The sequence below is a fragment of the Trachypithecus francoisi genome, unplaced genomic scaffold (assembly GCF_009764315.1).
Source record: "Trachypithecus francoisi isolate TF-2019V2 unplaced genomic scaffold, Tfra_2.0 Lachesis_group7, whole genome shotgun sequence".
NCBI lineage: Eukaryota > Metazoa > Chordata > Mammalia > Primates > Cercopithecidae > Trachypithecus > Trachypithecus francoisi.
Genome location: NW_022681472.1, coordinates 8,902,331 through 8,917,163, shown reverse-complemented (window position 1 = coordinate 8,917,163; position 14,833 = coordinate 8,902,331). Strand labels below are relative to the sequence as shown.

The 14,833-nt window shown below is 37.1% G+C and overlaps 1 protein-coding gene across 5 annotated transcripts in view; it reads left to right on the top strand.

Moving 5' to 3' along the window:
* Window positions 1-14,833, top strand: part of ATP6V1H (ATPase H+ transporting V1 subunit H) — a 127,775-nt gene that overhangs the window by 73,549 nt on the left and 39,393 nt on the right. For 3 of the 5 annotated variants that reach the window (XM_033202146.1, XM_033202147.1, XM_033202145.1), the window contains 2 exons: window positions 1,819-1,944; window positions 13,562-13,663. In XM_033202146.1, the coding sequence (XP_033058037.1) occupies window positions 1,819-1,944; window positions 13,562-13,663 (228 nt within the window). The remainder of the gene's footprint in view (window positions 1-1,818; window positions 1,945-13,561; window positions 13,664-14,833) is intronic. The other 2 variants (XM_033202149.1, XM_033202148.1) reach the window with 2 other exon arrangements.

Below are 14,833 nucleotides of genomic sequence, written 5' to 3'. Positions count from 1 at the left end.
GAAAGAATTAGCCAGTATGGAAGGAACGGCATGCCACTCCCACCACCTTCACTGCCTCGCCTCACTCTCCCTCGGGTCTCTTGTGTTTGCTTCCAAAAAGCCCTCTAGCCCCTCTCTGCCTGTCCCCTACAACCCACAAATGGGGCTCTGCATATTCTTTTGGATCTTGTTCTTTTTCTGTTTCGTACATAATATCTTGATGATCTTTTCCATTAACACTTGTATTCTTTGTTTTTAAATTACCATTGGCACTTTTTTTAAAGAGTTACTCTCTGGAAATAGATACTTGTCTTAGGTGGACTGGGGTTTGGAGCCAGGCTGATTCTTGGAATTGTTTGGCTACTTTTTCCATGTGTGGTCTTGCACAAGCTTCTTGAGTTTTTCAAGTCTGTTTTCCTTTTTGTAAAACAGTAATAAAAATGTTAACCTTGCAGGATTTGTTGTGAGGTTCCGTCTGCTCTGCGAACGCCTTCAGCATAGTATGTGCTCCAGAAATGTATTTACCAGATGATTCAGTGCAGCCATAATCCCAAGGCCCAAAGATTTCCCAGAGGTGGGAGGTGTTATCTGTATCAGTGGTTTGTAATGGATTTTGTGGAGGAAGAAAAATGATTTTTATTATTCTAGAATTTCAAATATTTCAAATATGGATACATTGATTATAATAGGCAGGCCAGGAATAGGCTTCACAGCTATACATTCTGTTACTATGTTTATTAAAAACTGATGACTGGTTCTCTGTAATAGTCATTTAAGGCCTGTTTTTGTAAAAAATAAGATTAGTGATCGCTTTCTAAATGATTTAATCCATTTTAGCTAATTGTTATTGTTTTTTTACCTTGAATATGGTAATTTCAAAAATACTATTTACATAAAGCTAATAGGGTGATGGGCGCAGCTAAAAGAGGCTGGTCTCTGTTTTTGCTATTATAGGATTAGGATATGAATATTAAAAATACTAGTTTACTTCTTGTACTAACTGGCCCTACATTAAAGTATTTTACTGCTTTATTCAAATGGTACCCTCTGATCAACTTATCTAGTACAGCTTGGTTATACTGAATTACTCGTAGTATTTGAATGGTTACATCTTTTTTAAATTTTTACTTGAGAGAAAGTCCAAGTATGTTCTGACAGTGTGTTTGTCTGCTGGCTAACCACATTAAAAATTTTCATACTGTAAAGCTTGGAGTAATCAAGTTATTCTCCAGTGAATGGTTTTAAAATTAAGGTGAATTGCAGTTTGTTATATGTACAGAGGCTTTTGTCTTTAGTCTGTAATGGATTAATTCAGTTATTTCTGTCTATACTCTTTGTCATCACATTGTAAAATATTGTGCCAATACGTGTGATTTTGTTTTTGTGATGTATTATTATAGTTTATGATATTTATAGTATAATGGAGTTTATTATGTTAAAGTACTATGCTTTTACATAACATATTATTTTGCCTATTGGTCTGGGAAATATAGTATTTCAAGTGTCATGGTAGAAATTCTGATAGATCTATCAATTTTTTTCTTATACACATTCATGTATATATTGGAGTAAGAATTTTGAAAGCAAGTGTTGATTTTTATGTCTCATACCCAGCATTCAAATTTGACAGGAGGGTTGGACGTTACTACACTGAAGGACATTTCACATGATTTATTAAAGATTATTTAAACTGTTTAAAGTTCGTTTAGTGGTAGTTTGTTAATGTACAGGATGGTCAGTCTTTGTAATTAAATAATAAGTGAAGACATTTTATTTTGCTTAATTTTGGAGTAACTGTCAGATTCTTACAAACCTTGAATTCTTTAAACATTTTTATAGTTCATTTGATGAATACAGTTCAGAACTTAAATCTGGAAGGTTGGAATGGAGTCCTGTGCACAAATCTGAGAAATTTTGGAGAGAGAATGCCGTGAGGTTAAATGAGAAGAATTATGAACTCTTGAAGTAAGTTTATTGTTCCACTTTACACTCTTAATGTCTGTTATCCCAAATCCTCACCAACACTTGTTTTTGTCACTCTAAATTTTAGATATTCTGTGGTTTTAATTTGTATTTTCTTGCTGACTAATGTGGTTAAATACCTTTTCATATCCATTTGGCCATCTGGACATCTTTTCTTGGAGAAGTGCCTGTTCAAGTCTATTTTCTTTCCTTCTACAGGAGTTCTATATGTATTCTGAACATGAGGGTGTTGTCTCATATGTGTATTTTCATCACAGCCATTTTGTCCCCACTCTGTCGCATGCCATTTTACTTTTTAATGGTGTCTTGATGAAGAGGTGCTCTAAATTTTGATGTAGCTCAATTCATCGGTCTTTCCCTGTATGGCTAGTGCTTTTCTGTGTCCTGGTTAAGAAGTTTTTGCCTACTCAAGGTCACGAAGATGTCTTTATATGATATCTCCTAGAAACTTTATTGTTTAACTTCTTATAGGTAGATACCCAGTCCATCTGGAATTGATTTTTGGGTAAGGCATAAAGTAGGGAACAGGATTTATTTTTTTCTTTCCATAGATATTTAATTGAACCAGCTCCATTTGTTGAAAACGTTTCCCCCAGTGCTCTCCGGGTTTACCTTTGTCATAATAAGATGACTGATATGTGTAGGTTTGTTTCTTTTTTTAGTGAGATGTAGTTTATATAGCATACAATTCATATGATTAAGCGATAAAATTCAGTGGTTTTTAGTATATTCAGGTATTTGTGCCCATTGCTTCAAAAAGAAACCTCATATCCTTTGGCCATCAGCTCTGTATCCACCCATCTGCCTAGCCCTAAGTAACCACTGATACCTGGATTTGCCTGTTATAGAAATTTCATGTAAATGGAATCATGTATGTTTTTCGTGACTGGCTTCTTTCACGTACCGTAATGTGTTCAGGGTTCGTCCATGTTGTGGAATTTATCACTACTTCATTCCTTTTTATGGTTGAATGATTTTCCATTATGTGGATAAGACCACGTTTTATTTATGCACTCATCAGTTCATGAACTTTTGGGTTGTTTCTACCTTTTGGTTATTATAAATATTGCCCATAATAGTTGTGATACAAGTTGTGTGGGCATATGTTTTCATTTGTCTTGCTGTTAGATGCTTGGGCGTGAAATTACCGAGTCATATGTTAACTCTGTGATTAACCATTTGAGGAACTGCCAGACTGTTTTCCTAAGTGGCTACACAATTTGCTATTCCCACCAACAGTGAATGAGGGTTCTGGTTTCTCCACATCTTTGCCAACATTTGTTATGACCTGACTTTTTGATTCTAGCCACCTGAGTGAGTGTGCAGTGATATCTCATTGTGGTGTCTATTTGTATTTCCTGATGGCTGATAATGTCAAGCATCTTTTTCATGTGCTCGTGGGCCATTTGTATATCTACTTTGGAGAAATGTCTGTTTAGATGCTTGGCTCATTTTTCAGTTGGGTTGTCTTTTTATTACTTAGTTGTAAGAGTTCTTTATATATTCTGGATACAGGTCCCAGATCAGATATGTGATTTGTAAATATTTTGTCTCATGTTGTGGGGTATCTTATCACTTTCTTGACAGTGTCCTTTGAAGCACAAAAGTTTTAAAATTTCTATCAAGTCTAATTTATTTTTTCCTTAGTTATTCATGCTTTTGGTGTGTTGCCAAAACTGAGATTATGAAGATTTACTCCCATGTTTTCACAATATTTTTATAGACTTGGCTCTTACATTTGGGTTTTTGATCCATTTTGAGTTAATTTTTGTATATGGCATGAAGTAAGGGTACAACTTCTTTCTTTTGCATGTGGCTATCCAGTTGTCCTAAGTACTATTTGTTGAAAAGACTATTCTTTACTTATTGAATTATCTTGGCATCCTTGTTGAAAATCAGTTGACTGTAGACTTGGGTTTATTTCTGGACTCTCTGCTGGTCAATAAGATTACAGTGATAGCAGTACCACACTGTTTTGATTGCTGTTGCTTTATAGTCAGTTTGGAAAACAGGAAGTATGACTTTCTACCTTTTTTCTTTTTATTAAGAAAAAGAGTGTATCTTTAATGAGTCTGTAATTGGTAGATATTTTAAATTGTTACTAGAGTTTGCTGTCACACACAGGGTGAGAATTGCTAATATATACCTTACTACAACTTTTAAAATAGACTTTAATTTTTAGAACAATTTTAGATTCACAGAAAAATCGAGCAAAAAGTAGATTGCTTTCATATGCTACCTCTACCTCCACCAATACCATTTCCTGTTTCTAACATCCAGTTTTTAGCATTAGTGTGGTACGTTTGTTACAATTGATGAACTAATATTGATATGTTATTATTAACTAAAGTTCATACATAGTTTGCATTAGAATTCACTCTTTGTGTTGTGTAGTTTCCTCATTCTGAACTTTTCAACTTTGTGTTTAGTTCTGTGGGTTTTGACAAGACTTATCTTTGCTCCAATGAATTGCCCTTGCTCCACTGTCACAAGATCAGTTGACTGTATTTGTGTAGGTCTATTTCTGGGCCCTCTCTTCTGTTTTAGCGATCTATTTGTCTATTCTTTTACCAATACCATATTGTTTTGAGTACTGTTTTTATAGTAAATCTTGAGGTTGGTAATGTCAGTCCTCTGACTTTGTTGTTCTTTAATATTGTGCTGGCCATTCTGGGTTTTTTGCTTTTCCATAACTTTAGAATATATGGAAACAAACTTTAGTTTGTCAGTATCTACAAAATAACTTGCAAGGATTTTGATTGGGATTGCATTGAATCTGTAGATGGAGTTGGGAACAGTGGTATCTTGACAGTATAGAGTCTTTCTACTTGTGAATGTGGAATATCTGTTTATTTGTTTCGATTTTCTTTGATGCCTTTCATTTGGCTTTTGTTTTCCTCATATAGATCTTGCACATATTTTGTTACATTTATACCTAAATATTTCTCTTTCTCTCTTTTTTTTGGTGCTAATGGTCTTGTGTGTGTGTGTGTGTGTGTGTTTGTGTGTGTGTGTGTGTGTGTTGTTGTCCACCCCCCTGCCCTTTTTTTTTTTTCTGAGACAGAGTCTCACTCTGTTGCCCAGGTTGCAATGGTGCAATCTTGGCTCACTGCAGCCTCCGCCTCCTGGGTTCAAGATTCTCCAACCTCAGCCTCCTGAGTAGCTGGGATTACAGGAGCGCACCACCATGCCCAGCTCATTGTTGTATTTTTAGTAGAGACGGGGTCTCACCATGTTGGCCAGGCCAGTCTCTAACTCCTAACCTCGTGATCTACCCATCTCGGCCTCCCGAAGTCCTGGGATTACAGGCGTGAGCCACCGTGCCTGGCCTTTTCCCCCTTTTTTAAGAGGCAGGATCTAGCTCTGTCACCCAGACTGGAGTGAAGTGGTGTGATCATAGCTAACTGTAATGTCAAACTCCTGGGTTCAAGAGATCCTTCCATCTCAACCTCCTGAGCAGCTAAGACTACAGGCATATACCACCATGTCCGGCCAATTTTTTTTTTTTTTAATTTTTGTGGAGATGGGATGTCACTCTGTTGCCCAGGTTGGTCTCGAATTCCTGGCCTCAAAGCAGTCCTCCTGTCTCTGCCTTTCAAAATGCTGGGATTATAGGCATGAGCCACCATGCTTGGCCTAGTGCTATGTTTTTAATTTGAAATTCCAATTGTTCAGGGATAGTGTATGGGGAAACAAGTGAATCATAGATTTACCTTGTATCCTGCAACTTTACTGTAATTATTTCTTTTATTTCCTTTTTTGTTTTATTACACTTAATAATACTTCCAATATGATGGTGAATACAGTGATGAGAGGGTACATCCTTGCCTTGCTCCTGATCTTAGGGAGGAAAGCATCTAGTTTCTCATTATTCAGTATGATGTTAGTTATAGATTTTTTTTTTTGCACACCATCTTTATCTGATAAAGTTGAGAATGTTTCCCTCTATTCCTAATTTGCTGAGAGTTTTTATCATGAATGGATATTGAATTTGTCAAATAATTTTCTTGAGTCTATTGGTATGATTTTTCTTCTTTAGCCTGTTGGTGTGATGGGCTACATTAATTGATTCTCAAATATTACACTAGCCTTGCATAGCCAGACTCAATCCTGTTTGGTCATAGTTTAATAATTCCTTTTATATGTTATTAGATTTGATTTGCCAATATTTCTGTTGAGGATTTTTGCATCTGTGTTCATGAGAGATAGTGCTCTGTAAATTTCCTTTCTTGTGATGTCTTTTTCTGATTTTGGGATTATGGTAATGTTGGTCTCATAGAATGAGTTAAGAGTTGTTCCGTCTGCTTCTATTTTCTGGAAGAGACTGTAGAGAATTGGTATTGTTTCCTTCTTAAATGTTTGACATAATTTACCAGTGAGAACATGTGGGCCTGCTGCTTTCTGTTTTGTAAGGTTATTAATTACCCATTTCTTTAATAGATATAAGCCTATTCGATTATCCACTTCTCCTTTAGGTGAGCACTGTGAAGGCCACCTAACTTCCATAAGACTGGACTCCTTGGGGTTTTTATTTCTGTAGCTAGTTTTTGTTCAATCTTTAGCAATTAGTCAGTTTCCCTTTAAGTGTTTCTACCAGTTGATAGATCCAACAGCAGTTTCTGCTCCCAATAAGCTTTGATTCTCTGTCACCCATCTCTCTAGCTTCCAGGGAGGTGGTTTGTCCTGGGACCTCAGTTCTCTGGTGGATCCCGATGGATCTAAGAAGACGTGTTTTGTTCAGCATTTGTTTTTTTTCCTGCTGTGAGGATCGGAGTGATGATTTCCAAGCTCTTTACATGCTATACCAGAAACTGGAAGAAGTCTGCTCTTTTGTTTCCAAGATGATTTTGGCTATTCTGGGTCCCTTAGCATTTCATATGAATTTTAGAATCACCTCGTTAAAATCTACAAAGAACCCAGTTTGGACTCTAATAGGGATTCCGTTGAAGCTGTATGTCAGTTTGGGAAGTATTTGGTATTCAGATCCATGAACCTGGGATGTTTTCTGATTTGTTTAGATCATATTTGATTTCTTTCAACAGTGTTTTGTAGATTTCAGGATATAAATTTGGCATGTCTTTTGTTAAATTTATTTCTAAATATTTTGTCCTTTTGATGCTATTGTAAATGAAGTTGTTTTCTTTTTTTAAATTATTTATTGCAAGTTTATAGAAAAACAATTGAGTTTTGTAGATTGACCTTATAATACCCTTTTCTTTATTGGATTCCTTTGCATTTTCTGTCTGCTGTTGGCCCTCGAATATGCAGGAATTAGGGATGCCGACCCTCCTTCCCCACAGTCAAAAAGCCATGTATAATTTTGAGCTTCTCCAAAACTTAACTACTAATAACTTGCTGTTGACTAGAAGCCTCACTGATAACAAACAGTTGATTAATACATATTTTGAATGTTACCTGTGTTATATACTGTATTCTTACAATAAACTAGAGAAAAATATTATTAAGAAAATCATAAGAAAGAGAAGATATATTTACCATCCATTAAGTGGAAGTGGATAATTGTAAAGATCTTCATCCTCCTCGTCGTCATGTTGAGGAGACTGAGAAAGAGAAGATGTTGGTGTTGCTGTTTCAGGGGTGGCAAAGGTGTAAGAAAATCCATGTGTAAGTGGACTTGTGCAGTTCAGACTTGTGCTGTTCAATGATCAACTGTACAAGATTATGTCATCTGTGAATACAGAGTTTTACTTTTCACTTTTTCAATCTGGGTGCGTTTTATTTCTGTTTTTTGCCCAATTGCTCTGGCTAGAACCTCTCCTATGCAAATGTCTTTATGAATTCTTTGTTACATTCCATAATCTATTTGTTCTTACTCTAATACTATGTTATGTTAATTGCCATTCATTTTTTCTGTCTTGGTGTCTGGTAGTATGAGCTTGCCTGTTCTTCCAAGGTGTCTTGGTGCTTTCTGGACCTCTGCATTTCTGTATGCATTTTAGAATCAGCTTGTCAAACAAATGGTTTGACTGGTAGTTCGATTGGGATTGAAACCATAGTTTATTCCAGGGGGAACTGATATTATTTTAATTTGGAAGGAGGGTCCTCCAATCCATGAACATGGTAGTATATCCCTTCATTTATGTAGGATTTCCGTTGGATAATGTTACCCTCTTGTCCGTCTTTCATTACATTTTTTCCTTTGTGTGTGATTTTTTTATAGTGTTCCTATAGATCTTGCATTACAGTTTTTCACCTTCTACCTCAACTTCAATGGAACTTTTTGTGATGATAGAAGTAGTTTATATCTGTGCTGCTCAGTACAATAGTTTGTCACTAAAGGGCACTGGAAATGTTCTTGGTAACTGGGAAACTAAATTTTAACCCAATTTAACTTTAAAACAAACCACATGTGGCTAGTGATTGTCCTATGAGGCAGCACAGTTTGAGTCTGGTATCTAAAAATACTGGTATAAATAGTTCTGTGTTGTAAATCAGGTTGCTCCTTTGGCTTACCTCCCTGCCAGCTTGGTATTTGGTTTTCTCATATTTAACATTTGTTCTTCTGACTTTCCGCTTCAATATTTTATTGTTTTTGTTTCATTTCCCATTTCGTCCTTCCTTATAGATTTATACTTTTAAGAAATCCTCTTACTGTCATTTAAATGACGCATCCAGATGGAGCATTTTTTAGATCCACCTGTCTGTGTTGTTTAGACTCAATTTTCTGTGTATTACTGAAAATGATACATTATTCTTATTTAAACAAAGTGTGGCAAATCAGAGTGAGTGATTAATGTCAGCAAGACTGACAGAATAGGAAGTGGGAAGGAATGGATTAGTTTTTCATTGTTACCTTTTGACTTTGAGTTTTAACAACAAAAAGAGCTTGGATTTATTTTTTAAATCTAGTTTTTAGAAAACTTGAATATCATGGAGGGGAACATTTTACAAATTGTTACAAAAGCATTATGTATATCTTTATTATGATACACTTAAAGAGACTTTTGAAAAGGGTACCTTCTATATTTTGGTGTTAGGTTTTAATTTTTGTGGCTTCTTCAGATTATTCCCTTTTCCTTTGTATGACACTGTGATTTTTCTGAATAGCCAGGAACAATGGTATATGGTATTTTTCTTTTTTTTTTTTTTTTTTTTTTTTTTTTTTTGAGATGGAGTCTTGCTCTGTCACCCAGGCTGGAGTGCAGTGGCACGATCTCGGCTCACTGCAAGCTCTGCCTCCCAGGTTCACACCGTTCTCCTGCCTCAGCCTCCTGAGTAGCTGAGACTACAGGTGCCCGCTACCACGCCCGGCTAATTTTTTCTATTTTTTAGTAGAGACGGGTTTTCACTGTGTTAGCCAGGATGGTCTCGATCTCCAGACCTCATGATCCGCCCGCCTCGGCCTTGCAAAGTGCTGGGATTACAGGTGTGAACTCACCGTGCCCAGCTGATGTATGCTATTTTTCTTTTATGTTTGTATGATGATGAAAAATTTAAAATTATTGTTTGTCTTTAGTTTTTATTCTTGTTAATGGAGAAACCAAACTCTGTGAAATATTTTTAAGAGGTTTCTTCTGAGCCAATATGAGTGACCACCATCTTGGGAAAAACAGTCTTATGGAGCCCTGAGAAAGTGTACCTGATTTCTGATTTACATTAATGGTGGCCAGTTGTGCCTAAACTCCAAAAGGAAAAGGGTATTATGAGTTTTGTCTGATCCCTCTTCCCATCATAGCCTGAAACTCAGTTTTTGAGGTTTCTCTGGGGTCCCCTTGGCCAAGAAGGGAGTCTCTTCTGTCACTTGGGGTGTTACCAGTTGTGAATCTGTATGGGTCTGCAGCAACTCGATCCTTGCCTCCTTGGAGGAAATAATACTGCTGAGGGGCAGAAATAGGTTTAAGGCAGAGTGAGAGACCAGGGCAAGTTTTAGAGCAGAAGTGAAGGCTTATTAAAAAGATTTTAGAGCAGGAATGAAAGGAAGTAAAGTACACTTGGAAGAGGGCCAGGTAGGTGACTTAGGAGATCCAAGTGCCCTGTTCTGCCCTTGACTTGGGGTTTTATACATTGGCATGGTTCTGGGGTTTCCATTTCTCCTCCTTCGATGTTTCCCTTGGGCTGGCCTGTCACGTTCAGTGGCCTGCCAGCACTTGGGAGGGGCCACATGCACAGTATGTTTACTGAAGTTGTGTTCATGCTCACTGGAGGCATTTTTCCCTTGGTTGAGCATTCCTAGAGGAAGGTCATATACCAGTTAAACTCTGCCATTTTGCACCTTAGTGCGCAGGCTTGAGCCTGCCCACCCCCCACTCTTGAGATATTATTGGGAAGCTGCTAATCACCAGCTTCAGGTGTTTTCTATTGTTGGGAAACTGTCTTTCCCTGGCGCCAGCTGCAACCAATTATTATTTTTTTTTTTTTTGAGACGGAGTCTCGCTATGTCGCCCAGGCTGGATCTCAGCTCACTGCAAGCTCCGCCTCCCGGGTTCACGCCATTCTCCTGTCTCACTACAGGCGCCCGCCACCTCGCCCGGCTAATTTTTTGTATTTTTTAGTAGAGACGGGGTTTCATCATGTTAGCCAGGATGGTCTCGATCTCCTGACCTCGTGATCCGCCCGTCTCGGCCTCCCAAAGTGCTGGGATTACAGGCTTGAGCCACCGCGCCCGGCCGCAACCAATTATTATTTTAGAGCGGCAGCTTAACAACCTCCTGATCATGTCACCTGATATTCTTTACATTCTTATAAATTATCTGCAAGAAGTCAATGACAGGTACTAGTGCTGCCCATTTGAGATAGATCTGGATGAAATCTTTATTTGATTCTGCTGTTTAAAAAGCACCATGCATACTGGTCTTCCTTTTATCTGTGGATAACCACACTTACATCAGGTAATTCCAGACTTGGCAAGTAGGTAAGTTAATTTTTCCCTCTCGCTTTTGAACTGTAGAGAAAATACCTTGTAGCTTGTATGTTAGTAGTTTTGAAATAAATAGATATTTTGAATAAGGAAATACTCTGAAATATAAGAACCCATGGTGATAGAAGAAAAGGAAAAGCTGAGAGGGAAAACAAGTTTCTAAAACTGAGGGAAAACATTGTGAAAGAGAATGAACGTATTTGTTGAGTGATGAATTAGAATAATAATGTAAATTCTAATTTGATTTGAACAGATGCTTTTCAAGATTACATTTCTAGCTAATGTCGAGGCAGAAATCACATTTGGTCTAACTACAGAGCTGTGGTGTGTTGCTGCCTGGATCCATTGGACTATTTGATAGAATCATGACTTGTGGTTAATGTGGCAAAAGAGGTTTGGATTGTGATTGATGAATCTATTGTTGACTTAACTGTATTCAGATACATCTTGGAGGGAACTCTCTCATTGAGTACCATAAAAATCTCTTTTTTTGAACCTGTTCTTTTGAACATTTTAATTGATGATTTGACATGAGAAATAGCATGCTCAGCAGGTTTATAGCTAATAATACAAAGATGTTTTCTTTGTTGCTGAAGATATTCAGTGGACTTAATGGTTCTGAAGGGTAAGAATTAAAATCATGTCCACATTTTGCAGATTTGACTAGAAAGTCTGTGATTCCTTCCAGTTGTAACATTATTTGACTCTAAGACTGTGCTTCTCAAATGTTAATGGAGATCTTGTTAAAATGCAGATTCTAATTCAGTAGTCCTAGATTAGGGTCTTTGATCAGCATTTCTAAGTAACCAGGTGATGTCCATGCTGCTGGCGTGTACACCGTATTTTGGGTATCAGGGAGGGTCTCAGCCGTATGGAGAATGGCTTAAATCACTGAGAATGGTTTAAGGCAGGGATTGGCAGCGTGATTTGGTAAAGACCCAGGTAGTAAATATTTTTTACTTTTTGAACCATTTTGTTTCTATCCCAAATTACTCACCTCTGCCATTGCAGTGCCAGCTATGGGCAACAAGTAAACTAATGAACCTGGCTGTGTTCCAGTAAAACATTTACAGAAACAGATGGCATCTGGGTTTGGACTTGAGCTGTTATTTCCTGACTTCTGGTTTGATGTATTCAGAATGTCAGTCTTAAATAACGAAATTCAGAAAGTAAGATTAAATACAGAGATTGTTCTAGCTCAAAGCTTGAAGATGGCTACCTGAGAGCATAGATTCAAGTTGCCTTGAATATACACTCCAATTAGTAGCAGTTACAAGTGGGCTTTTAAGGGAAAAAGAAGAGGCCGTTCCTAAGTTGTTTATCAAGAATTTACATTAAAATGACATAAACTGTTGATTAGCTGTACATTGATGTTCGTATCACAAATTCCAGGAACATGAGGGTAATGAGTGGGACAGTTAGGGACAAACTGCCTTTAAATAATTGCCCTTGGACCCACACTCTTGTTTCTGGGTGTGAAAAATTTTATATATTTCACATAGCTTTGACGACTCTGAGCTATTTTTCTTTTCTTGAGAACAGATGTTATATTTTAAATAATTTTTGTTAATGTAATTTGCTTATAATTTCATAAAATTTCTTGATATTTAAATTTTCAAAATAAAAACATAGAAGTAATCTTTTGAAATTATCAAATTGTTTCAGTTGAATTAAATTTAATTTTAGAATAATTTGCAAGTTAGCCTTTTAAAAACATACATAGTTTGAAATGTTAAAAACATAAATAGATATATGAGAAACTGAATATATGTCTTGTTTCATCTTGAAGGCAGAGAGAACTAAAGTGGAGAGGTTTCTTCACTGCTATTCAATCTCAGACTCTTCCTGAGGAGGAACTAGGATCAGCAGGCCGTGGTCTCTTTCGGTGCCTAGACATACCTTACCTACATCTTTATATACCATTACTTATACATGTCATCAGACTAAATGTATTGATCTGTGATCTGTCATTTTTCCTTCCTATGACTTGAAGTCATTTAACATGACTGTCTTAATACATATTACAATGGCAGGTGGTAATTAGTACTATAAAGAAAAGTGGAGTAGGAAAAGAGAGTGATGGGAAGAGTACTGCCTTAGGGTAATCCTGGGCTCTTATACAAGAGATGACATTTGAGCTGAAAACTGAATATTGTCTCTCAGTGTACTAGTGGGTTCAGTTGGCTAATTTGTTAAGGTTTATGTATCTGTTTCTGAGTTGCTGGGATATTAGAAAGAGTTGTTTTTATATGTTGGTCTTCTGCCAAGCCATTTAAAAAACCTTCATTCTGACTGATTATCACAGTTATGCTCTGCTTTTAGAATGAATTGAGAAGTTTTCCATCTATTTTTAGGCCCTTGAGCATTAAAATACCAGTAGGTCCTAGGGTTTACAAATAGCTTATGGAAATATATATAATTAGCAGTTTTGTGTTAAAATAACTTTTATTCATGTTCTAGTTTTCTTGAGGCGGGGAGTCCCTGATATTTTGGAAATTGTGCATGGCCTACATTGTGAATCTGAAAGAAACTTGTTATATATGTATGACGCTTTGAAGGTTTGAAAAGTGCAAATTTATGTGTAATAGTGAAATCTTTAGAAGAATATGAATATACTAATAAATGTCTATTTTCAGGAAGATATCTTCATTATACCTGTGCTCTGTTGTATTCTATAGAAAAATTAGAACTTGATCTCTCTTTGGATAAAATTTGTTTCAGAATCTTGACAAAACTTTTGGAAGTGTCAGATGATCCCCAGGTCTTAGCCGTTGCTGCTCATGATGTTGGAGAATATGTGCGGCATTATCCACGCGGCAAACGGTAAGAAAAAGCCATTCATTTCATTTGGTTTCTTGAAACCTTCAATGTAGAGTCTAAAATAATGTACTTATCTAAAATGGAGTAGGTTAGCAAAGGAACTAACAAAGTAAATGAAATCAAGTTTGCCACAGTAGTGAGAATTATGATAAACCCAGTTAAAAATGAGTAGTATAGGCCTGGCGTGGTGGCTCATGCCTGTAATCCCAGCACTTTGGGAGGCCATGGTGGGCAGATCACGAGGTCAGGAGATTGAGACCATCCTGGCTAACACAGTGAAACCTCTTCTCTACTGGAAAAAAAAAAAAAAAAAAAAAATTAGCTGGGCGTGGTGGCACGCGCCTATAGTCCCAGCTACTCGGGAGGCTGAGGCAGGAGAATTGCTTGAACCCAGGAGGCGGAGGTTGCAGTGAGCCGAGATCGCACCACTGCACTCCAGCCTGGGTGACAGCGAGACTGTCTCAAAAAAAAAAAAAAAAAAAGTAGTATAAAAATATAAGTACACTTGTATAATACTACTGTGTAGATCACATTAGATATTTCATGTTAAATATTTTCTTTGGTTTGTATGATTTAATTCAGTAGCCATTTTGCGAGCACTGGCTATTTTTTGTCTACTATTTGTACTTACAGAGATGAATTAAGCATAAAATATTTACTTATCTGGCCCTTAGGAAAAGAATTGCCACCCCCCGTAACCTGAATCATAAGGAAAAGGACTGCTTGGTTAGTGCTTGCCAAGTCCCTCTGTAGTGACTCACGCACACTAAGACGAAAACTTTAATGGATTTCTCCAAGTTTCGCAGAAATGCGGTTGTCCCTTTTGTACGTGGCCCTTTCAGACCAAATATCTGGATACAATTAAGGGATGGTTAAAAAGTAGTGAGGTTTGCTATTGGAATGGGCCACATAGATTTTGTAGCAGTGGAAGGATAACAGCAACCTCAGCATCTGAAGAATACCTCAGAACCTGGAGATACAGGGGAGGGAGGGACATCAGTGATCTTTGTTTCCAGTGAACTGCCTCTAGAGCTTTCTTCAAAGGAAAACACACAGATCTCCCAAGCTGTTGCCAGTGACTTCTGTTTAATTGAGTGCTGGACCTGTCACCAACTGCCAGATAGCTCTCACTGCTATACCATGGCCACTCTGTTTAACCTTACTGAAAAATTT